This window comes from Micropterus dolomieu, linkage group LG07 (assembly GCF_021292245.1).
Source record: "Micropterus dolomieu isolate WLL.071019.BEF.003 ecotype Adirondacks linkage group LG07, ASM2129224v1, whole genome shotgun sequence".
In the NCBI taxonomy this organism is placed as follows: domain Eukaryota; kingdom Metazoa; phylum Chordata; class Actinopteri; order Centrarchiformes; family Centrarchidae; genus Micropterus; species Micropterus dolomieu.
This window is the reverse complement of record NC_060156.1, coordinates 6,009,627-6,034,020: the sequence shown is the minus strand read 5'-3', so window position 1 is coordinate 6,034,020 and position 24,394 is coordinate 6,009,627. Positions and strand designations below refer to the sequence as shown.

The 24,394-nt window shown below is 41.4% G+C and overlaps 1 protein-coding gene across 3 annotated transcripts in view; it reads left to right on the top strand.

Moving 5' to 3' along the window:
• wnt6b (wingless-type MMTV integration site family, member 6b) overlaps positions 1-22,727 on the top strand; it is a 39,960-nt gene extending 17,233 nt beyond the window's left edge. For 2 of the 3 annotated variants that reach the window (XR_006825677.1, XR_006825676.1), the window contains 4 exons: positions 5,604-5,824; positions 19,004-19,308; positions 20,619-21,370; positions 22,583-22,727. Coding sequence is in view for 1 of the 3 variants with exons in the window: in XM_046053969.1 (XP_045909925.1) it covers positions 5,604-5,824; positions 19,004-19,308; positions 20,619-21,080 (988 nt within the window). In the remaining 2 variants the exon portion in view is untranslated. Of the gene's footprint in view, positions 1-5,603; positions 5,825-19,003; positions 19,309-20,618; positions 21,396-22,582 lie in introns of those variants that run through there. The other variant, XM_046053969.1, reaches the window with a different exon arrangement.
• Positions 22,728-24,394: the final 1,667 nt, after the last annotated feature.

Sequence of the window (24,394 nt, the reverse complement as noted above, 5' to 3'; positions counted from 1 at the left end):
GGAGGAGGCCGTAGGAGGGCAACGACCCAGCAGCAGGACCGCTACCTCCGCCTTTGTGCAAGGAGGAGCAGGAGGAGCACTGCCAGAGCCCTGCAAAATGACCTCCAGCAGGCCACAAATGTGCATGTGTCTGCTCAAACGGTCAGAAACAGACTCCATGAGGGTGGTATGAGGGCCCGACGTCCACAGGTGGGGGTTGTGCTTACAGCCCAACACCATGCAGGACATCATGTCTCGCTCCATCCACCAACGCCACGTTGCACCACAGACTGTCCAGGAGTTGGCGGATGCTTTAGACCAGGTCTGGGAGGGGATCCCTCAGGAGACCATCCGCCACCTCATCAGGAGCATGCCCAGGCGTTGTAGGGAGGTCATACAGGCACGTGGAGGCCACACACACTACTGAGCCTCATTTTGACTTGTTTTAAGGACATTACATCACAGTTGGATCGGCCTGTAGTGTGGTTTTCCACAAGCCAGTAATATTAAGTTGGTTTTCATCAATACCTGGAAACGTCTACACATTCTATGGAAATAAATGATACCGTCACCTTTACAAATATTTATGCCACTTGATTTCCTAGCATCTCTGTTTCAGTAGCTAACATAACAAAGAAAAACTACCGCAGATTGTCTAACTTGCAAAAAATAACATTAAAAAAAACAGACTCTCCTGTCCCCCTCCGATGCACATGTCTCTCGTTATTGATATTACTGTTCTGAACAGTAGCTAACATACCACAGCTCTCTTGAGGTGCTTGCTAACGTCATTTATTCATATTGAAAATAATATAAAGAAATGACTAAAACAAAGTAAGTGTTCGTATGAACCCCTTTTTATTTGCTATTAGTTAATTACAGTTCTATATAAAATGCATGTTACTGCTCTCAGTCACACTTGCCCCTTTAGATGCCCAAAAAGTACCAGTCTTCATATCAATTTAGCATTCCTGCTCTTCATATATTCCATAGCTATTGCTGAGCCCCACATCCACGCACCTTTCTGAATATATCTATTTTTGGACAGTTTGTATCTTTTGGCTGTCAGTTCTTTTGGGTGTGCCCCTGAACCAAGTTGGTGCGGTCAAACAAACTTGTGGATGTTTTTCTTATGTGAAATTAGTTTGGTGTTGTTAGTTTCCCCTTGGTCACACTTTATTGCTACAATTTAAATTGGGTGCATTACATTATGAGTGCTTACCTTGTTTTACATCAGCAAAAATAACATGATCAGGCATGTCTAAAAGTAATTGACATGCCCCAGACTGCAGGGTCAGGAAAACAGGAAAGCAATTCCTGGGGCCACACTAACTCTCTCACACTGTCCATACGCTGGCAAGGTGCTGAATTTGTTCCCATCAATATTTCACCTTGTCTGTTTGGGACAGCAGACAGATGTGTTTAGATTTCCATCTCTATTTTATTTATCACCTTATCAATGCTTTATCTTTTTGTATCTAATTCTGTTTCCCCACCATCTCTTTCTATCTCTAGACACCCTCTCTCTAACTGTCTCTCTTTGACCTTTTTTCTTTTTCTCTCTCACTCTGGCGTCTCAGACTAGCGCTTGTCGTGACTGTCTTCATCTCCAGCATACTTGAGGGATTAAGGAGGGATAAAATTCACTCATTCGTGGGCGGACTGAAAAAAAAGAAGGGCCCTGTACAGTACAGCACTTTATCTATAGTGCCGTGAGTTCCTTAATGAAACCTGAGGTCGCTCTGAGCACCAATGTTTAATCTCTTTCTGACCCACCTCTGGGCCACACTGAACACTGAATAAGGCATCTACTTAAGTATCTTCATTTGAAACCACAGATTTTTTATGCCAATTTATGGCTATGTAATGAAAGACAGTCCATCAAAGCCTTTTTGTAAACATATGGAACTGAAATTCTTATTTAGATTTTTCAAGCAGAGCAAGGTAAGGGTTTTGTTTTGGATCGGACCGGCTGTTAAGTTGCTGCAGGTGGCAGCAGCATTGATATTCCTACAGTAAGTGCTTTTGATTTGGTTATTTTTATTACTTTGTCTTGTTTTATACATCATTGTATGAACTCCTGTCACTGTTTTGGGACTTTATCATCATGAAGAACTATTCATGCGAGACAATGTTTCCTTCAAGCCCCTATAATATCAATGACTACACGTCTTAGTTTGTGTTTTGCAGTTATCTTTTCAGGAGCTATATTATAAACGAACAGTGCCACTTTGCATAGACAGGGTTTGATTACTCTCTGACTTTGTAGTTCCTCTGTACACATGCTTTTATCTCTGCGCATGCCTGCAGAGTAGCAAATGCGTCTGCTTTGATAAATGTGCTTGTGTGTACTGTATATGCAGGGTTTTGTGTGCAAAGTGCATTTGTGTGTGTATGCATCCACTTGAAGTGTCCCATTATGACTATTTGAGCTTTAAGAGCGTCCCTTCATCGAGGCTGCAGAAGGCCACGGAGCAGGTGACAGCCTTAAGATATTTATAGTAGGACTTGGGTCAGGCCAACAGTATCTTTCTCCACAACAGCATTTCTAACCCTAACCAAAAAGATCAAAGAAAAAAGACACACTTCTCCATGGAAACCAAACAATACAGCTGAAGAGTAGACAATACTGCATGTGACATGCATGAATAACATATTTTGATGTCTTTAGTAATGTCCACTGTGCACGATGAAGACACATTAACCTGCTTAAGCCACTCTAGTTCTGATAAATTTATTAAAGAAAATTCTGCTTTTCTGCGGACCTGCCACATGCACTTTCAGAGTGTGCAATTAAGTATTCCCGTATTCTATTCAACTTCGCAGGGATGCACACTTTTATATACCGATCTCCAAACAAGGGCAAGAATGCTGGCTGCATACAGTCATCCTGTTATCCAATTAATGCACCCCATTTTTGGGTATATCACTAGCAATGCGCTTTTCCACCTCAGTTCCCTCCACTTTCCGATTCAGACTACATTCCCATTCTCTTACCATCATGCCGTGTTTCTAAATTTATATGTAAGATAGTCCAGTGGGGATTATCAAAACAGCCTTCATCCATAATGAAGGGAGGATTTCATCCTACTGTGTGAAAAGGTTCTCACAATTTTATTTTGATGTACCTACTTTAATCTGTACTGATATCTGTTTTAATTGTTAAGACTCATAGTGTCTCTCAACTCTGTCACTTGACTTAAACAAAGGTCAGCAAAGTGATTAGCCTCCAACCAGTTTTAAGTCCTGCCTTTCTCTACTTTGCCGTATTTGCTTTTGGGCAAAAAGATCTCCTAAAGAAACTTTTCTCTTGTTGTCAAAGCCCTCTAACTGTCTCTGTTTTTTGCTTCTAGGACTCCATCCAAACTTCATCCAGTACATTCACTAGTTTTACAACTCTACACCTCCCATTGTAAAAAACCAGGCTGGCTATTGTAAGCTGCTGACAGAGCTGGCTTCCCAGCACTGCTCCTGGCACATGCTCACACAAACACACACAAGAAAATACAATTATATTTCTCACATCCATAAAAATCTACACATACTGTATAGAAATACATTTGTGTGAGTGTACATCAGTTAAATTTTCTCTCTCTTTCTCTCCCTCCCCTCCACACACACACACACACACACACACACACACACACACACAGAGCCTGATAGTGGTAGGTAGATAATGAGTGGTTGTTGAGGGGGAGTGTGTACCTGCTAATTTAGACAACAGTGTCTGTATAATTTTATCTGTACGACTACCACACACACACTTGAGGAGAACACACACACACACAGTATACACAGAACACCTGTATTGAAAATACAGCATTGTTTCCATAGTGATGTTGTCAATACACTCTTAATAATCATAGAAGGAATGCAACAGTGGGTGTCCCTGGAGCGTGCACACATATATGTGTGTGTGTGTCCCTGTAGACAGGGCATGCATTCTTTGTATTCTTAGGTGCCAATGCAATTATTATATTCTACTATAATTTTAAGGTTTTGACTTCATACATCATGGTTCATACTATGGGATAGGAGGTACATCTGCTGCCCCTAAACTTCATGCATGTTGAATTATTAGAATAGATTACAAGAAAACCATGACTGCAATCCATGCTGTCTGCCATTATTATATGTTTGTGGTATGTATGGTGGATAACAGTATTTGGTCAATTTGTCTGTGGATCTTCCCTTCCATGATGTTATTGGTTAAGAGGCTGACATGTTAGAGTTACCTTGAATAGGGATTTCATTTGATCACATGTTGACATGTTGTCATATAAATAGCTTTATTAAAATAAAAAAGGGAAGGGAAGTTTTCAAAAACACAGGGACTGAGCGTGAATGAATGAGCACGCATGCGTGTATGTGCGTGTGCAAATCTCTTGCTCGGTATCAGACCGCCAGGAGAAGGGATTGGCAAGAACATTTGTTCTGCTTCTTAAAACAAACTCTCGAAGCAGATGAATGATATCAGGTGGTGCGATTAACAGGGACAAGGCTGAATGAAAACCTATGAGGTAGTCTTTTGCTAACTCTTGCTCCTTTGTTTCTCACTCTCTCTGTCATGCATACCCTTCTGACTGCCATTTCATGGTAAAACCTGACGTTATGGCTCACATCTGCTACAGAAGAGTCAAGAGAAATCACTAAAATGAAGGGGGGGGCATGAGAATAGAATCTGAAATTACTTAAAGTTAACAGCATATAGGGGATGATTGGGGGACAGCTAAGGCAAGGAGAGGAAGAAAATAATGTAACTCAAGTCATCTCTTAAAGCCACTTTGCTGTTATGCCACTGAAGTGGCCACAGACGCTGGCAGTGCTACCAAGTGGTGGAGCCAAGCCCCTCCTTCCCATTAAGACTTAGAATAAACTATTTATCTTTATTATATACACTCATCTGTCAAAGCTATTGATGAGGTGCAGGGTCCGTGTTCATCAAATATAAGATGTATGTATATACATATTTTAATGTTTTAAATATTTGAACTACGTGAGGCATGCTTGATTTAGTTTGTCAAACATTTAAACATAATTTTTTAAGTAATATATGGATTAAATCTGAGAATTTTGTTGCTGATTCGAGGGATATGTGTGGTTTAAGTGGTGAAGTTCTTAAAAGCTACAAAACCTCCAGGGAAGCTGTATCATCAGGAAATCTAGAAAGTCTGCCTTCTGGTTTACCAAAATCAACTTAGCATTAAGATCAACTGTAAACGGCCTGTCTGTTAAGAGACTTCCAACTGTTTCACTTCCAACTTTGTGAGGACCACACACTACTCCCAAGTGCAGTCCAAGTGCAAAATACAGAATCTGACGTCAGAGCTAAGATGTCGCTGGGAAACTTTGTGCTCTGTTGTCTCCCACATGCCTATTCAAGAGGCACATTGTCGCCACAGCTGAGGAGTGGTGGGTAGAGTTGGCAGGCTTAGTAGCCACAGAAAAAACTTCCATTTGGTTTGTGGCTTCTGATGAGTGCAGCCACATTGTTACACACACTGTGTAATTAAGTTAACAGGTGTTGGTCACCAAACAGAACAGGAAGGGAGTTCTGTATTGTTGTTGTTGATTACTGTGAGATTGTTCTCTTCTCAATTCTAACATTGTTTACATTTTTCTAGGGCGGTCGGCAGTCCGCTGGTGATGGACCCCAACAGCATTTGCAGGAAGGCGAAGCGTCTGGCGGGGAAGCAGGCTGAGCTGTGCCAGACTCAGCCAGAGATTGTCAGTGAGGTGGCCAAAGGAGCCAGGCTGGGCATCAGGGAGTGCCAGTACCAATTCAGGTACCGCCGGTGGAACTGCACTAGCCACAACAAGTACTTTGGCAAAATACTGCAGCAAGGTGAGTGAGTGAGGAATGGGATAAAATGTGTTTTGCTTGTAGATACCTACCTACTATTTATACCTGCTTAAAGCAATAGTTTGTTTGGGAAATATACATATTTTGATCTTGCCGAGAGTTAGAGGAGAAGACACTCTCGAGTCTCAATGCTATCTTCTTTACCTAGACTGGAATCAAGGGAAAACAGCTAGCCTTACTCAGTGCAAAGGTAACAAATAGGGGTGTTCAATTTTGGCTGAGCCAAGTCAAGTTTGCATTTCCATTATCAGCTTAAACACCCCGAACTGTGTGGTGCAAACATTTTTATTTGTGCTTTAGAACATAACTGCCATGAAACTATCAGGAAATAACGTTTTATTTCTCTGATTCACTACTTTTTCCTACTCATTCTGCCAAGACACACAGGTAGCCCTGTTGTAACGGAGATGCAAATCCCTGCCGCACTGGCCTGACACACCCGTACCTGCACTCGTGTATTAAAGGGAAAAAGTTTTGCCTGGCAAGGTGACATCCTGGGGACACCCCTATATATACAAGTTTTTATATGTTAATTATCAGAATCAGAAAGAACTTTATTGCCAAGTAGTATTTAACACATTTTAAAGATTTTACAACATTTATAAAATAAATAAAAGATTTTTTTACCTATGGACAGAGCCAGTTTAGCTGCTTCCCCTTGTTTTCAGTCTTTTGGCTAAGCTAAACGAATTGTCTGCTGGTTTTGTAGTCCAACATTGAGTGGACAGAGATGAAAGTGGCATCAGTATCAGTAATCATATTTCCCCAAATAATGAACTACTTCCTTAACTTTATTAGTCATTTTTCAAATATTTTACATTTAAAGTGACTAAATAAGCACTGGCATCAACTAAATTGCTTTAAACAGGTCATAGCAGTTGTTTTACAGTGGATTTGGTCAGGCAAAATAAAAACACTTGCAGTTCAATGGACTTCTGACCCTTGACCTAGACGCTGATGGAAGAGATATAAATTCCCATAATCATCTGTTCTCTCTCCATCAATTCTTCCAAAAGTCTCTCACATGGTTTGAAAAAACACATTAAAATACTGTCACCTCCTATTTTTCAGCCGTGCGTACCTTAGGATCTGAACCCATGACCTCATGACCACAGCCGGCGGCCTTACATAAAATTGAGGTCAGATCCCTGTCTGATGGCACTCCAACAGACAAGGGTAGCTGTTGTATTTCAGACCAGACATATTCACACTTGACTGACTCTCCTCTTCATCAGATTGGGCACGCTTGAAATGATCAGCTAAAATTGCCTTTTCTCTTAACATCTCTCTGAAGATCTCTTAACATCTTCCTCCAGCCCTTTGAAGTCTGTAATATAACTGATGTTGGGTCACCGCAAGGTCTTCTCCAATTACTGTGTTGGTTTTTTACTCCTGTATGATTAGATTCATAGAGAGCTGCCTGTTTCTTCTTTGACTGGTACCACAGAGAGCCTTCATCTATCTGTGTTTAGTCAACAAACAGGGAATAACTGATATTAATATTCAACAAAAAAAAAAAAAAGTGGCATGCATGTTATTAAACCCATTCTGGCTCTCACTGTTGAAGATGTGCACACTGATGTACTGTGCCCACCTGTCATTAATGTCATAAGGAAGTGGCATGACATGTTAATCATATTCATTTTCCGTGCTGTAACATAACAGTCAATACTGAATTGTTATTTTCAATCTTCAGGACTTTTCACATCAAAGCTACATAACTTTCACATTTTGGAAAACTTGTGGTTAGAATTTGGACTAAGTGTACATAAAAATCCCAAGTTCCCTCTCAATACTTAAAATGCTGCGGTAACTTTTAACATTTTCCTGTATTGGAAAGAAAAGGTCACCAGCTAGAATACGTATGTGTTTGGTCCTAAGACTTTTATTCAGACAACTTGATGTAGAGCAGTTGCACAGCAAGCATTTACCATTGAATTGTGAGATGACAATCGAAGACAAAAACACTGACATTTTACATTAATCTGAAATATGTAAAATAGCAATTACATGTGTCAAATCCTGGACTCTATCAAAATGAAGCCCTCTGTGCTTCTATAAAGACTATATGTTTAAAAAAAGGAGCAGAGTATGTTTCTGTCCTGTTCCAAACACTGCAGATTTTCATAGCTGTATAAGAAAACAAGAGACTCCCCATGCACAGCATGTCAGATGCTGGTAGGTCATGGGATTTGGCAATCAAAAATCAAAAACACCACACCACACACAGAAATTACTTTACTATATTTATGAACAACGCATTTCGCCTATGGCTTTTTTCAGGTTCACAAAGTCATGTTCATAATAAATATAGCAATGTAGTAGTGAAGTCATTTCAGTGTGCGGTGACTTGTTTTTGATTTTTGTAGTGGTGTTTCAGTGAGGAAGCTGATGTATGTCTGTATTAATATACAGTTTTTATGCTCAAACAGCAAAGCCAGGAAACTGAAGTTTTCATTCTCAATTCTGTGTAACTGATCTTCTTTGAAAGCATCCTCTCTCAAGGTACATTTTTAATCAGCAAATGGACCATTCATCTTCAATAATGCTGTATTAAAGGCCATCAGCTGTCCACATGAGCGTAATCTGGCCTCACACCATCAGAAAAGTTTACATTATTTGTCAGTTACTCATGTAGCTGAACCCGATTATGATTAAAAAGCATGATTTCTTCCCTCTTATCTCATTTGAATGCATGCCACTACCAGTGTTTCCAGTGTCTGACAGAGAGAAAAAAGAATGGAGACACAAAGATAGATTGAGAGACAGAGGAAGAGAGAAGGAAACAGGGGCAAGAATCTACCAGTAGAAGACAGACTAGCAATTAATCACAAATTCCTACCTGTCTATAAGGGAGGCCAAAGTGCTCCAGTGTTTTGAAGACTTTGTCCTCAATTGCCTGGATCTGCTCTTAATGACTGTTTATCATGAACTAGTACCAGTAAATGTCAAAATAAAAGTGACTTTGTATTTATTGCTCACTCTCTACAAGTGGTTTACTTAACCTTGTTGACCTCTATTTAGAGTTTATGTGATAACAGATGCAAAGTTTTTCTTTGTAGAGTAATGAGACAATCTCGATGAAATTTGGTACAGTCTGTATAGATTTCAGTCCACCCATGGTTGCGTCCACGCGGGATGTCGGGGATGATGACTGTTAGTGGATTGCATGCCTAATTTAGCTGTAGAATATGTGCCACTCGCAACCACTGTTTGTATTATAGTGGGTTCCAGTTGAACTCCCCAAATACAGTCATGAATCGCTGAAAATATAAATTGTGAAATTGTGGGTGGTCCTACAAATTGACTTGAATAATGTAATTATTTTCCCAATTTTCCATTCACATTTTATTGCTGCTTCTGCTCCTAACTGCCCTTCACTGGTGACCAGATGCATCAGTGATCACCAAACAGTGTAAACTGCCTCATGTCTCTGCCACATTCACTGAATTCCCCCCCCCCCCCCTTTTTTTGGGAGATGAAATGGCTTTTTAAATAGGCAGGAAAGCTGAAACAAGTTTAATGTAGATGCATCAGTGTAAGTTTCATGTGTCTGTGGGTATACATATTTTCTTCTGTTGCCAGAATTTTTTTTTTCTGTGTTCACATGAATGTTTGGAATTTTGAAGTAAATGAACCTCACAGTTCATCTGATAACCATATATTCGAAATACTGGTCTACGTATATGGTAATGATGATGTCTGTGTGCAAACTGGTTTGTTTTTGTAGAACTTTAAATTGGATCTCTGGACAAAAAAACATTTTATTGTGTGGTTATGTGTTAAGTGTACAGTGTAAGCCACAGGATGCTTGGGTCTAGAGCACAACAAGCTGGCTGAACCATCCTTTCCTGCCTCCCACAAAAATATCACCGGGCTATCTTCAACCACTATTCAACCATAAATCTTATAGCACTTGTGGTGTGTTTGTTTGCTAACCTTCCTCGGAAACGGGCTTTGTTAAAGAGGGTGGCAGGGCTGCTGTATGTCAACATGTTTGGCTGAGACTGTAAAGCTTGTCAGTGGAGTAATGAGATTAGTTTAAGGGATTTTGTACTGATCATAACTGTACAGCCTGCATGCATGTGCATGTGTGTGTGTGTGTGTGTGTGTGTGTGTGTTTGTGTGTGTGCGCTCATAAAACAGGGGTTTTAGTTGATTTCACAACATTACTGTAACACTGCCACAATTGCAAGACATGTGAATGAATGAACATGTCGACACAAGGATGACAACTTATTTTGCGGCACAATAGAAACGTTTTCTCCTCTGGACATGAACCTTTCATGTAAAGTGAGCTTCAAAACAAGGTCAAATTTCTGGTTTCTCATCATTAATCGGTAGTTATTATCCTCTTTTCCTTGATCTCCGCTGTGTTTAAATAACACACAGACCCTGGAGCAGTCATGACTTGCAGTACGAGTCAGCCAGCATAAAGCGATGCTTGTAGTTACAGTATATCAGGGATGTTGCAGCTCTTCTTTGGAAGTTATGATAGATTGTGCACAGTATGGGTGTGTGTGGAAAGCTGTACTGGTGTAGGATGAACGAGGACTCTGGATGCAAAGCAATTAAACCAGTTATCAATTGTGTCAGATATTTTATGGCTAATGGTCTTCACAGGTAGACAAACAGGTATAGAGATTTACACGTGTTTACACGTTAATGGACATAATGTTAGTTAATGTAAGTGAGTAGAACTACTGGCCTGTATGTTTGGAAGACAATATTAAGCACACCTGTTAAAGGTCTGCTTTCATTATAATTTCAATTCAGTGGTAAAGTTAGACCACTGTAATATATTTTTCTTCCTTTTGCATGTTACATGATTTTTATTGTAGTGTATAATAATGTTGTATTTATTTGCATTTGTTGTTCTTTTTGTTAGCCTCAGCCACAACAGAGAACTTCCTCCAATGACCTTCTGGTAGACTACATGCTGCAGGATGTATTGCAGTCTCCTACCATCCTCACTGCATGCTCCAATCTTTGTGCATTTGGAAGAAGCACCTGATGTGGCCACCAGGTGGATTTGTTGTCACCATTTGGTGTCACTAAATCCACCAACAGATGATCTGCAGAATTAACACCTCACCCCATAAGAACAAATATATTTTTATGAAACTAGGCTTATCTGAACTGTGAGGTGATTTTACATTAAACTACTTTCAGCTTTAACATACCAGGCCCCAATTGTACCATTGCCTAAAAGTCAGACTATTAAAAGAATATGTGCTAATTCCTTCAGAAGGGCCTTCTGGAATTAGAAGCAGATATAGACAGGCCCAGACACTCACCGTGGCAGAGAATTTGTTTGGAATTCATGTCTCCAAGGAAAATATGAAACAGGGTGCCTCAAATCATCAGATTTTTTATAGCTTATTTTGTCCTCTGTCCTTTTTATTTCCTTCTTACTCTCTGCTGTTTGGCTTTGTCCACTTTTAGTGGGATGATATTTTGCTCCTGATCCCTAACACCCTTTTTTGTTTGAACTAAACATATAGCAACATGACATGTGCCGTTTGCAGATTTCCCATACTAAATACAGCGTTTCACCAGTGCATCCAAGGACATCTGGATAGGATCCCAGCTTGATTAGACATAGCCTGTGATGCTATCATCATATTGTATTAATGATGACTTGTGTGCTGATGTGTCACACACGTGTCTCTAAATAGATCCAGAGATGTGTTGGAGATGACACATATTGATTTGAGTATTTTGCTGCTCCTGAAAATTTCAGCCCTATTTTGCTGAACAGCAGGAACAGAAAGGTGTGGTCTCAACTGAGCTGCAAAGAGGGCATACAGCACACACAAAGACACACAAAACATTAGACAAGCTGACAATACTTTTCACACATTGACACAAACTCACACAAATGCAGACAAATGTGCCTGCAATGGAGACATCTCTGGGTGTTGGGGTGTACAGCTGGTATTGATATCATGCCGTGCTGGGGTGTGCAGGTCTCGTCGCACCCCACCCATTCTGTGTGTGTGTGTGTGTGTTACCATTCCTAATGAATCCCATTCACTGAATCATACGATATGGAGTTGGCAGTGTTGACCGTGGTGACTGCACGCTCGCCGCCTTCCAGCTCTCAAGAATAAAAGTCCTTCACTTAGTCTCAACACACACATACAATGGCTCGCTAAGTGGCTATTCTTTTTCTCCCTCTCATTCTCTCTAACACACACACACACACACACACACACACATATATATATTATACACTGCACAAAAAATTAAGGGAAAATCAAAATCACAATCAGATATTGATGAACGAAATAGTTCAAAATCGTTACTGAACATGGTATTATTTGTTGAGAAGACGTAACTGCAGTCAATCGAAACCAAAATCTGATTGAGGGCTAGATTCAAAATCAAAAATTTGAAATAATCTTAAAATTGCTGCCTCTGATTGGTGCCTACCTAGTAATTTGCCCAGACTTGTTGAGATCAGAACAGAAAATTGATCCAGACCCAAAGGTGAAGGTCAAGGTGAGAAACCTGTAGTTTGACAGCTTTCCATCAATTCTTAGCATAGATTGCAACAATTCTTAAGAGTTCCTGTGAAGTTTTGGGGTTCATTTTAGTAGCCTAAATAGTTTACCAATTTACATAATGTTCTGGCTAACCATTTGACTTAATACAGTAATAAGCTTGCTACTTTCAGCTACTACTTTCCTATGTTAAGTTTGCCAGTTGTGCACAAGAGTTGTTGTGCAACATTACTTTATAATGCCATGAGATGGTGTAACTTGTTCGATGCACACACACATGCCTTATTGTCATTAACAATGTTGTACTGCAACGCCACCAAACAGCAGGTTGTCACCCCTCCTGTTTGTTGTAGCTCACAACTGCTCATCTAGTCAATATTGCTGATGCACAGTATGCTCTTTATAACCAAACACCAAGTCATTATATTATGATACATTTATGAGTCATTAGCAAACTGTTAGTTTAACATTAAACTGTTGGTTACTAACTAACCATTAGGCAGAGAAAAGCTGTTGCTCTCAAACACTGTCCACTTAATCAGCTGAGTCAGCATACTGGTGAAGGAATTGATCAAATATACAGATAGTTAGAAGGTTTACGAAGTGAATTCGTGGTACCTTGAAAAAGTATTTTTAGTAGTTAATTTTGACACATGGCATGGCTACTATATTATTTTGAAATTAGGGTATTTTAAAATACATTTTGACGTATCTTTGCCCATACCTGCCTGTATGCACCACTGACAATGTCTGGACATGCTCCTGATGAGGCGGCAGATGGTGTCCTGAGGGATCTCCTCCCAGACCTGGAGCAGGCAACAGGGAGCTCCTGAACAGTCCATGGTGCTTCTTGGCGATGTCTGATGAACCGATACATAACATCCCAAAGATTCTCATTTGGATTCAGGCCTGGGGAACGTGAGGGCGAGTCAATGGCATCAATGCCTTCGTCAACCAGGAACTGCCTACACATGAGGCCGGGCATTGTCCTGCACGAGGAGGAAGCCCAGGGCCTACTGCACCAGCGTAAGGTCTGACAGTGGCTCTGAGGATTTCATCCCGGTACATAATGGTAGTCATTGTACCACTGGTTAGCACGTGGAGGTCTGTGCGACCCTCCAAGGATATGCCTCCCCAGACCATCATTGACCCACTGCCAAACCAGTCATGCTGGATGATGTTGCAGGCAGAAAAACTCTTTCACATCTGTCTTCCATTCATTGAGCCTCTACTCAAACAGTTTGGCAACCCCCTGATGAGGCCTGCCTCACACTTTGAAACCACCCTCATGGAGCCTGTTTCTGACAGTTTCATCAGAAACTTGCACACCAGTAGCCCTCTGGAGGTCATTTATAGGGCTCTGGCAGTGCTCCTCTTGTTCCTCCTTCCACAAAGGAGAAAGTACCGGTCCTGCTTCTAGGTTCTAGGCCCTTCTACAGCCCTATCAAGCTCTCCTTGTATAATGGCCCATCTCCCGGTATCCTCTCCATGCTCTTGAGACTGGGCTGGGAGACAAAGCAAACCTTCTTGCGACGGCACGCATGAATGTGCAATCCTGGAAGACCTGAACTACCTGTGCAACCTGAATGGGCTGCAGGTACCACCTCATGCTGCCAGTAGTGACAAGGACATTAGCAAAATGCAAAACTAGAGAACAATCAGTCAGGAAGGATAAGGAGAGAGCAATTGACTGTGGCCACTGCCTGCAAAGCCTTCCCTTTGTGAGGGCTGTCTTGCTGCTACCTCTCCAGTGCACCTGTTATCACTTTCATTTGCACCAAGTGACATTAATTTACAATCGCTCATTCTTCCTAACTGGACAGATTGATATCCCTGAAGTTTATTTGGGATGCATCTCCCTGCATATTCCTCAGAAGCATTTATTTCTTTACGCAAATCCTGATTGGCTGGTGATTGCGGTGTATAGCTTATGCCACAATGCAGACACCATTCAAAATAAGCGCCTCTTCTCACTTCAACCCCAGCAAGAAGGGCTGTCTGGTGAGACATCTCACTCATGCTACTCTGAGAACTGGGGTTGCGCAAGTAACTTAAAGTTCACCATCCATCCATCCATCCATCCATCCATCCATCCATCCATCCATCCATCCATCCATCCATCCATCGTCAACCGCTTATCCTGCGTACAGGATGCGTCGTGGGGCATGAAGTTCACATTCATAACATTTGTTTCAGTGCCTCACTATGGGATATGGGGATTCCTGTATTGCCAGACAAGCTTATCTCAGCATCTCAGCAACCACCGGCATTCAGCATGCAGCTCACTATACTGGAATTTCTAACTTCGATATTCGTGACCATTGTCGATACCACGGGGGTAAATTGGCACAACATTGATCAAATTACTGAGTATGATTACTGAATTATCTTATCAACTTATCTTTGTAAGTAAAGGTAATACTATGTTAATTTACTTCTGACCTCATTCAGTGTATTTCCTATCAACTGAAATTCTGCTGTCTGAGATTCCTCAGGTCTGATAGCTCTGAGGGGGATTAGCTTAGTTTTGAGAATTATAAATCTCTGGTATGCTAACAACAGGACAAAAACAGTACTGGGCCATCTTGTTTAATAATTTTGTAATGCTTAAAGGGGAGACGTCTCCAACATCTTCAGGTTGTTTATAGTGGACTGCGTGTCGGTCCTGCAACTGCTTTGCTCTTTAGCACCGCTCTGTACGGTCACCTTCATATGGGCTTTTTTGTATCCTTTGCCAGCATCCAATCAATAGTGATGAGTACTAGCCAAATAGAGTGGCGCGGGACTTGTTGAAATTGGCGGGGAAAAAGACACGACTCAACTGGAACGAGACGAGAAGAAAGCGCTGTGAGTGACGGGAGGCTTGGCTGTGTGGGCACTGCAGCGGTGTGTGTATCAGCTCGCTGTCGGGGAGAAGAGAAATGCATTTTCAGGATCAATACTGTGGAAAATGAATGTTAAAATTGTTATATTCAGAATCAGTATGTTTCAAAATATCGTTATTTTTGACACTAGGCTAGAGCAATCGACCCCACAATTGTGGATTGTGGTGTCGAGCTAGCCCAGGAGTCACTTCTCAGAAACCGCTAAGTCCTGTCCATATAAATATGCAGGGAACCACTGTTCCTCAGATGAGGAAAAAGGCGATGATAAAGACACCATGAGGTCACTGGGAGAGCATGAGCCAACCACCTTGGGCACAGAGGCAAGGTTAGGCTTTATCAACGCTCTGACATGCCCTAGAGCAAACTGAGTGCATGATGGATGCACCAAAAGCGCGTGAATGTTGCTGACCTGTTTCGCATATGCCACAGGGAGCAACAACACTGCCTTCAGAGACAGATGTTTCAAGTCAACCCCACTCAAGTGGTTCAAAAGGGGGGCCAGAGGGCCCATCCAAAACCAGTGCCAGATCCCATGTGGCGGGCTAATGGCCTGGAAACAGGGAGTAGCCGATGGGTCCCCTCCATTGAACGGCAGACCAAAGGATGTTGGCTGGCTGTTTTACCCCAGAACAAGCAGCAACTGCAGCCAGGTACACTTTAATTGTTTGTCAATCAAGTCCTGCAGGAATGATAAAATCACACCAACCAGGCACTGAAAAAAATAAATTCCATTCTCTTACAATCATAAAGGGACCTGGTGGAGGAGGCCCTGGTGCTATGAATAGTGTTAATCACATTCTCATTCATTCACCTTACTCAAATTACACCACTCACGGGCCAGGCCCAAGGTGCCAGGTGCTCTGAGTGTGGATGAAAGACTGTCCCCCCTGTCTGTGATAGCATGTCCCTGCATAGTGGGAGCTGCCATGGCTGTCCGCACGGGAGTAGATGTAGCCAGTGCATTGCTGGCCAGTGCAAAGCTATTAGAATCACTCTGAGGTGGTGCTCCCACACCCTGGACAGAGTGGGAGCCAGGTGAGGGAACGTACAGGAGAAATAGGGGCCAAACATGCGCAAGTGCGTCCATGCCAAGAGGTTCTTCTAGATCGTGTATTGAAAATAACAGGGGACACTGCACGTTGTGTCTTGATGCAAATAGATCCCCCTTGGCCCGGCCGTAACCTGACTACACTTGCCTCACAATGGCCGTGTAGCGGTTGACCGCTGAATAGCAGATCCACACCCAGGTCTGTAGTCACCACCTTCTGTGACAGGGCTGCGCCTATTAGCACCCCCTACACCAAGAAAGCTGGATGTTACCAGTGGTGCATTGCCATTACGCATTTCACAGTGACCGTTACCCTCCGTGTGCCATGTCTGACTGGGTCTAGTCTGAGGGAAGACACCCAGCGCTAGAAATCTCTCATGAACAGGTGGCCGATTCAGACCACCAGTATGGCTGAAGCCATTAGTCCCAGTAACCCTAGACATAATCTAAAAGGAACAAAAAAACGCGAGACAAGCCCTGACAACCTTCATCTTCTCCATCGCCAGGCGGGCTGTTTTATTAAACCCAAATCTACCAGATGTCTTTTGAGGATACATGGTTGCATCACAGCCACCTGCTCCAACTGTGCCAAAAGTAGTCAGTCTTCCAGATATGCAGCTGGATGGAAACTTTGCCGTCTGGACACGGGGGCACAGGCGCTTCGGTACACCACACATACACTTTCCGGCTCAGGGACAGACCGAAGGGAAGCACTGGGTAACCATCTCCTCTGGTGTGAAGGGGCTTAGAGTCCATCTTCATTAGCTGGAGTGCTAACTAAGGAGAACTGGGCATTAGCTGGTGTGCTAACTCGTTAGAAAAACCTTGCTGTGAAACGGCAGGGTAGGTAACGCTCCAGTCTGTGGTGAGACCGAAGGGTTGAAGCATATTGAAGGCAGTTAGAGTCCGGTAATGGAGATGCAAGTTCCGATCTGTGGACAGGTAAGCTAGCCATGCTGTATATAGTATATAAGCTCCAAAGTGAGAATATGTATTTGAATGGTGTCTGTGTTGTAGCTTGACACAAAGATCGCCAGCAAATCAGGATTGGTGTAATGAGCTAAGTGCTTCTGAGGAATACACAAGGAAGGTGCATCCCATAGTGACATCGAAATGAATGCTATGAATGACAACTACATAATGATGCTGATTTATTTAATATATGGATTCATGCTTTGTCAGGTTGGTCTGCTAGCTTTCTAAAAGGCGTTGGCATTTGTCCTGGATCAACTGTAATAAGGATTTTGTTGTGTTTAGTTCTTCAAGGACCCAACAGCAGAATACAGACAAAGAGCATTAGTAAAATGAACAGTTCAGTTTATTTACAAATTTCCAAGAAATGTACAATAGTGAGCTTGCTTGGAACTCTTTGAAGAGCGGGCGTGTGGTGAGAGCTGGGCACTAAGACAGGCTGGCAGCGATCTTCCACAGAGCGTGAGGATCAGAGGCACTAGCAAAAACACAATCAGGCAAAAGTCTGGTAAGAAGAAGCAAAAAAACACTCATAAGACTCTGTGGTTGGCAATAGCATGAGTACCACATGAGAGAATGGACAATCTGGCGAAGACTGGAGTGAAGGACCGGGGGTTTAAATGCTGTGGAGCTTGATTGCTGGGATAAGTCTCAGATGTGCAGGTGATGTGGAGATTGGACAGCCTGGGAAGGAACCAGAGCGCATTGCCCACACTCATACACACAGAGAAGACAGACAGACAGGGGAACAAAACAGAAACACGAAGAAGAGGGAGAGAAACAGCAGAAATAAAGGGAAATGGAGAGGAGGCACCACTGACTATAACAGATTTCCCATTAAAGAAAGTTTATGGAGACAATCAGGTTTTCATAATCAGTGTTTTAACTGTGACAAGAGCAAAGTAGAACAATTGAAAGTCCCTGTCAGCAGCACACAAATACAATTTAGGAACAAGATTGAATAAGATATTTAGAAGCATAAAGATGCATTCTCTTGTTTCATCCTGTAGTCTTGTAGAGTGAATGACAATAGCTGGAATAACTGAGGATAAAGATGCTTGAGCCGAGGGTGAGAATGATGCTGACGCCACCGGCAAGGATAGACGATCAATTTGCAGTTGTGGTTGGACATGCCTTTAGCCAGGAGTGTTAAGCTCTGCACCCAAAATAATCCAGCAGCTGTGGTGTGTATGAGCTTGTGAGCATGTGTATGAGCGTGTGTGAATGTGAAAGGGAGAAATAGCCATCCTCTCAGCACCACAAATCAAGTGACGCTTGAGATCGTAGTAATGGACCAGGATTGAGAGGAAGGTGCTTTTATCCTGTTCCATGTAGCTGCAATATTAACTGGCTGGATCGAGAGACAGATGCCTGGATGAATGGATGAATGGAAACCAGATTCTTTCACTCGTAGCACTCTCTCCTTTTTGACATTTTGTGAATCTGCTTATTTGCTTTCTTTTGCAAGCTAAGCAGCTGGTTAGCTTAGTTAGTTAGTTGTATTGGCTTTAGAGATGCTGGAAGGGAGATTCTCCACCTGTTTTCACGCTTTATGCTAAGCTAAGATAACTGGATGCTGCTAGCGTCATGAAAGTGGTATCTGCCTTCTCATCTATCTCTTGACAAAAACGCAAACAAGTGTATTTCCCAAAATGTTTAACTATTGTTTTAATAACTGTTACCTCAGTGTGGGTTAAGTGTTGGAATAAAAGAAAACTGAACCCCCTCTCTTGCTTCCCTTATACTGTAGATATCCGGGAAACAGCGTTTGTTTATGCCATCACAGCGGCTGGTGTGGCCCATGCTGTGACCCAGGCCTGCAGCATGGGAGACCTCCTGCAGTGTGGCTGTGAGGCGACCAGAAATAGAGCACCTCCAAGACCGTCTCCAACCTCCTCCTCTGGGGACGGAGTCAAGTGGGAGTGGGGGGGCTGCGGGGATGATGTAGAGTTTGGATATGAAAAGTCAAAACAGTTTATGGATGCCAAGAGGAGACGGGGGAAGAGCGACATCAGGACACTCATTGACCTGCACAACAACGAGGCTGGGCGACTGGTAAGAAATAGTTTCAGAATTAATAACTGAGTATGTCTGTGCTGTTTTTGTTTACATTTTGAATGGGTAGAGTTAGAAACAAATGCAATGCACTGCTACTGTACTGTACTAAACACCGGTCTGAGATTTCACTGTACTTTTTAAAGATTTTAGCAGCAAAGGTGTTGCTTGTCCTGTGGAATGTTCCATCATTCCAAGAAATGCAAAAGAGAAAGACATCACCCCCGGCCATATTTGTGTAGCAGCGTAAGCTGATATTCTAACAAGAATCAGGTTTCTGAAACACAAAAATAAGAGCGTGCCACACATTTTGTTTTCAAGCCTCCAAGGCAGGTAGCTTTCCAAAGCCCTTGTTGAAGTTTAAAGTTCCTCTTAGTTGCTCATATGAACTCCAAGTGAAGTATGGCCTCGACAAGTCATACTACTGAAAGAGAAGAGATAAATTTTGCAACTTTTTAGAGTAGTTAATTACGTGAAATTATAATATAGTTTGGTAAATCTCCCAGATCACATTTACACATTTACTAGCTGTCAGTGTTTTGCTGGTCTCAGTTTGTTACACCCACTTGTAGAAATGTTGACACATGCACAAGAAAAACAGGAGTTACAAAGTTCACTTTAGTTGGGGTCAAAAGCAGGTATAGAGGAGAGGAGGATTTTGGGATATAGTCCAATTGCAGCATTAGTGAAGAAACCCTTTGAACAAAAGATGAGACCTGCACAGAAATGCCCAGACGTTGAGAAATAAGTATGCTATGATGCATGCAAAGGTCTGTTTTTGTGCATGCGTGTGTGTTCTTGTATACACATTTTGTAAGTTTGTGTGTGTGTATCTCAACAGGCAGATATGTGTGTGTGTGTGTGTGTGTGTGTGTGATGGGCTAATTATGTGCAGTATAAGTGAGTGATCTGTTGTCAAGGCTTGTTAGATGTAGGAAGGCCAGAGGCAACATGGCAGAAGAGGGGGGTTGGGGAGTTAAATTCCTTCTGAACAGCGTCTGCTTTTATCTTACCTATGTATCAGTGTGTGTAGTTGTGTGTGTGTGTATCTGATCCAGTGGCATTGTCTGTGATATATTGTGAAAACACAATAGTAAATTACATCTTCAGAGAACTATTCATTTGTCAATTCCTCTTCACTTCAGGGTACATGTTTAAAAGTTTCCTTTGTCTCTTTTTTTCTGTTTGATCAACCTTCTCTCTTTCTCTGTTTTTCTCACTCATTTGCCCTTGTTCACATCTCCCCTCCCCACCCCACCCCCCTCCCAAAACCCTAAACCCACCCATCCCTCCATGCTTTCCCCTCCCAGGCGGTAAAGCTCTACATGCGGACAGAGTGCAAGTGCCATGGATTGTCAGGCTCATGCACCTTGCGAACATGCTGGAAAAAGATGCCACATTTCCGTGAGGTAGGCGACCGCCTGCTGGAGCGCTTCAACGGCGCTTCCAAAGTGATGGGCGGCAACGATGGCAAGACCCTGATCCCTGTTGGCCAGAATATAAAGCCGCCAGATAAGCAGGATCTGATCTACTCTGACGAGTCGCCCGATTTCTGCCTTGCAAATCGGAAAACTGGTTCTCTGGGGACACGGGGGCGCATGTGCAATAGCACAGCCATGGACATCAGTGGGTGTGACCTGCTGTGCTGTGAGCGCGGCTACCGGGAGGAAACAGTGGTGTTTGAGGAGAACTGTCTGTGTCGTTTCCACTGGTGTTGTGTGGTCCAGTGCAAAAAGTGCTTGGTCCGAAAAGAGCTTAGTCTCTGTCACTGATGAACTGATGAACTAAGGTTGAGAACAACCTATATTACTTGGTTAATTATAATTACTTCTGTTACTTTTTGAGGTTTTTGCTTTAGTTTGGCTAGTGTGAGAGAAGGATAGTGTTTGGACTTTCATATTGATCCTTTTGTTTCTGTCTTTGCACCAGTCACAGTCAGAGAATGCCCCAAAAAGGTTCATTTAAAATAGTATTTTGTCCCAGTTCTGGCTGTTGGGTCCCCAGGAATTTTGACAGACATAAGAGGTGCAACCACATGGAAACAATGGCAAGGGGAAATAAAGTAAGTAAAAAAGAAAATAAAATGTTTCTTTCTGAACTACCTATTTTACTTTTTTTGTAGCCTATTTGAAAAACTACCAAAGAATGTGAACATTTTCCATTTCAGTGAAAGAGTAGGACCTACATGTGGCACAGTTTCTTAGTGTCACTTCTACTATCAGCTCAACAGCAGAGCTTCATGTTGACTATCTAAAACCAAAGAATTTCAGGCTTCAGCTTGTGCGATGTGCCTGATTTATTATGGAGTTTCCTTCATTTAATGTTCGCTCTTATCCTTTCTGTTGCTACCCCTGCCAAGCTTCCTATTCTCACACGTCACTGTCACTGTCATTTTTATAGATCACTGATTTCAGAAAAGAAGTAGAACATGGTTTCAGTTTGAAGTTAGGACAGACTGTTTACCGACTGTAACTAGCTAATTATACTAATTGGTTAAAAAAACAGTATCTGGCTGACACAAAAATGGGAACAATTAGCTAAAGAAATACTTCTTGACCTTGGAAGTAACTTTGTGTAGTTTACTAGTGAGCTATTTAGATTATATTTAAGCAGCCTACATTAGAGCAGGTAAAAACACACTTGAATCCATCCTTTACTCTTTTACTGTTGTTTATTGGGGTTTTGGAAACACCAAAAAACATCACCCCCTTGCACACTCTTATATACACGTATATATACGCAATATCACTCATACTATAGCCCCATACATCACTTCTGCCGGTGGAGCTTGACAGAGCTGTTATGCCTTGTTTCAGTTGCTAAATTGTGATCAGACAATTGCTGTTCATGGTAGGGTTTTAGTGAATGGTCAAACTGGCTGCTTTTCTACAAAGGCCACACTGACTATAATGAAATGTTTTGAGCATCTAAGGATTCTTTTTCTGCTATCTGTTATTTCAAGTCCTTCAGAGACATTGCTTTCTACCTACAATATGCTATAGGATCTCACTATGGTCACACTGTTAGCTCACAGTGTAAAAGTGCAACAATTTTACAGATTATGCATTACTAATAATCAGAGCATCTTTGCATTTTACCACACCAAAATCTTTCAAAATGTTGATAGCAATCTGTCTCGTAGTTACTGTAGCCTAGCATATTAATTGAACAAGCAACACCAAAAGATGCTAGTCTTAACATTTGTTTCCACAAAAAAGGGAAATGGTACCATATTATCATATTTGAAGAATGCTGTCAACACTATGTTTTGCAGGTGTGGACTTGGCCTGACAGCAAAGACTGTTATTTATATAAAGATATGATGACAAGACTACTCCGTTCCATCACTCTCAGAAGCACTTTGGATATGATGGCTGCCGTGGACTTCCTCAATAACTTGGCAATAAAACCTTTTGGGGTTGTCTGTTTCTGTTTAATCACAAGAGAAGCCTTTACTTACATGACATTGTTTGGTATCAAGGTAATGTACATAATGTATTTTGTTTGTATCTGTTCTGATATACAGGGCTAATGTAATAATGCACTTTGGATGTTAGCTTTCATTTGATAATGTATGTGTATGTGCGTGCGTGTATGGGTTTGAGAGAGTATTGATTGTGTGTTTGTGCAGGTTGGCCAGTTATCACCGTATCCTTTAGTTGACAGTACCTTTTATATACAGTATCTTTGAGTGCCTGAACTGCATTTTGTTGGTTATTAAAAGCACACTGCTCTTTGACACTCTCTCTCTGTGAGAGGCAGACTAGATCTTTTATTTGTTGTTCTCTTCAGTATCTGTGGAATTATGTTTCCCTTTAGACCATAAAACATGTCATGTCATTTACACTTAAGCTGTATTACCAGACAATGTAAAGTAAGTATGATGAAAGTATGATACTGCATTGCTTTCACTTGTTCTGTTAAAGCTTTGACTTTGAGTGAGTGAGGTGGGATCTTGTCTTACGCTTAAGGATTCAGAATCATCTTATTTGGATCTTACAGTTGGGGGTGTTTATATGTTAAATTAAGCACATTCCAAGAACATTTGATTTTGATTTTTTCTAATAATAATTCCATAGTTCTAATCAGGTTTGGTGGGAAACAGCAGAATGTAGCAAGAGTAAGAGAAAAACATTTCACTAAGAAAGCAACCCATTTTGGCCAACTTGGTTGTGTTGGTGTCAAACAGCTTACCTGTCAACTGGTGTTACAGAATTGATCAATTTGGCATCTATGTAAAGACATTTTATCATGTTTGCTTCACATTTTGTTATGTTCTTCATTTTTGTATTCTTCAGAAATAATTTTTCATATCTGGATGTTATGTTGCATTTTCATTTAGCATAAAACTACAGTTTGTGACTGAAATTCAAAACACTATCCAAATAAAAAGTAAAACATTCACGTTCTTATTTAATCTTATTCTTTCCATGTGCAGTTTTGGACATACATGAGACATGAGGTGATGAGACACTCCTTTTGATAATTTAATAGTGATGCATTTTGCAGTATATTTGGAGAAAATAATTTATTTGAACCATATTGATATATACAGGTGCTGATAAAATTAACTGATTGTAAGTATAAAGATCCACATGCAATAAAAAATTTGGTGTTGTTTGTAAGTAAGGGTTTAGGTGTAACAGCATGTACAGTATGTGTAGGTGTTAGTTTTAACTTTTAATGTGGCTTTGAGCCCAATTCTGACAGAAATATTCCACATCAAACCTCTTGTGCTGTATGCAACAAGAAGCAGCACAAATCAGAGATTTCAACATGCCAAAATGAATATGAACATTACACATTTATAGACTGATTTAACAACATCTTATATCATTTTTTCCCATCCAGAGTTCTTCCAGACATTGTGTTCATTGAGTTGACATTGAGTTCTACATGCTTTTATACTGGCAGGGTTGATTTAGGTTTTCACTTCTGATGATTTTCACCAAACTAGATTCTTTCCACACATCTGCTCCGATTTGATTATTTTTGCCACTCAGCAAAAAGAGGTGTTGTTTAGAGGTATTTATGCTGTAGAAATGAAAAGACAAGGGGGAAAAAAAAGAAAAGTGGGCATGTATTA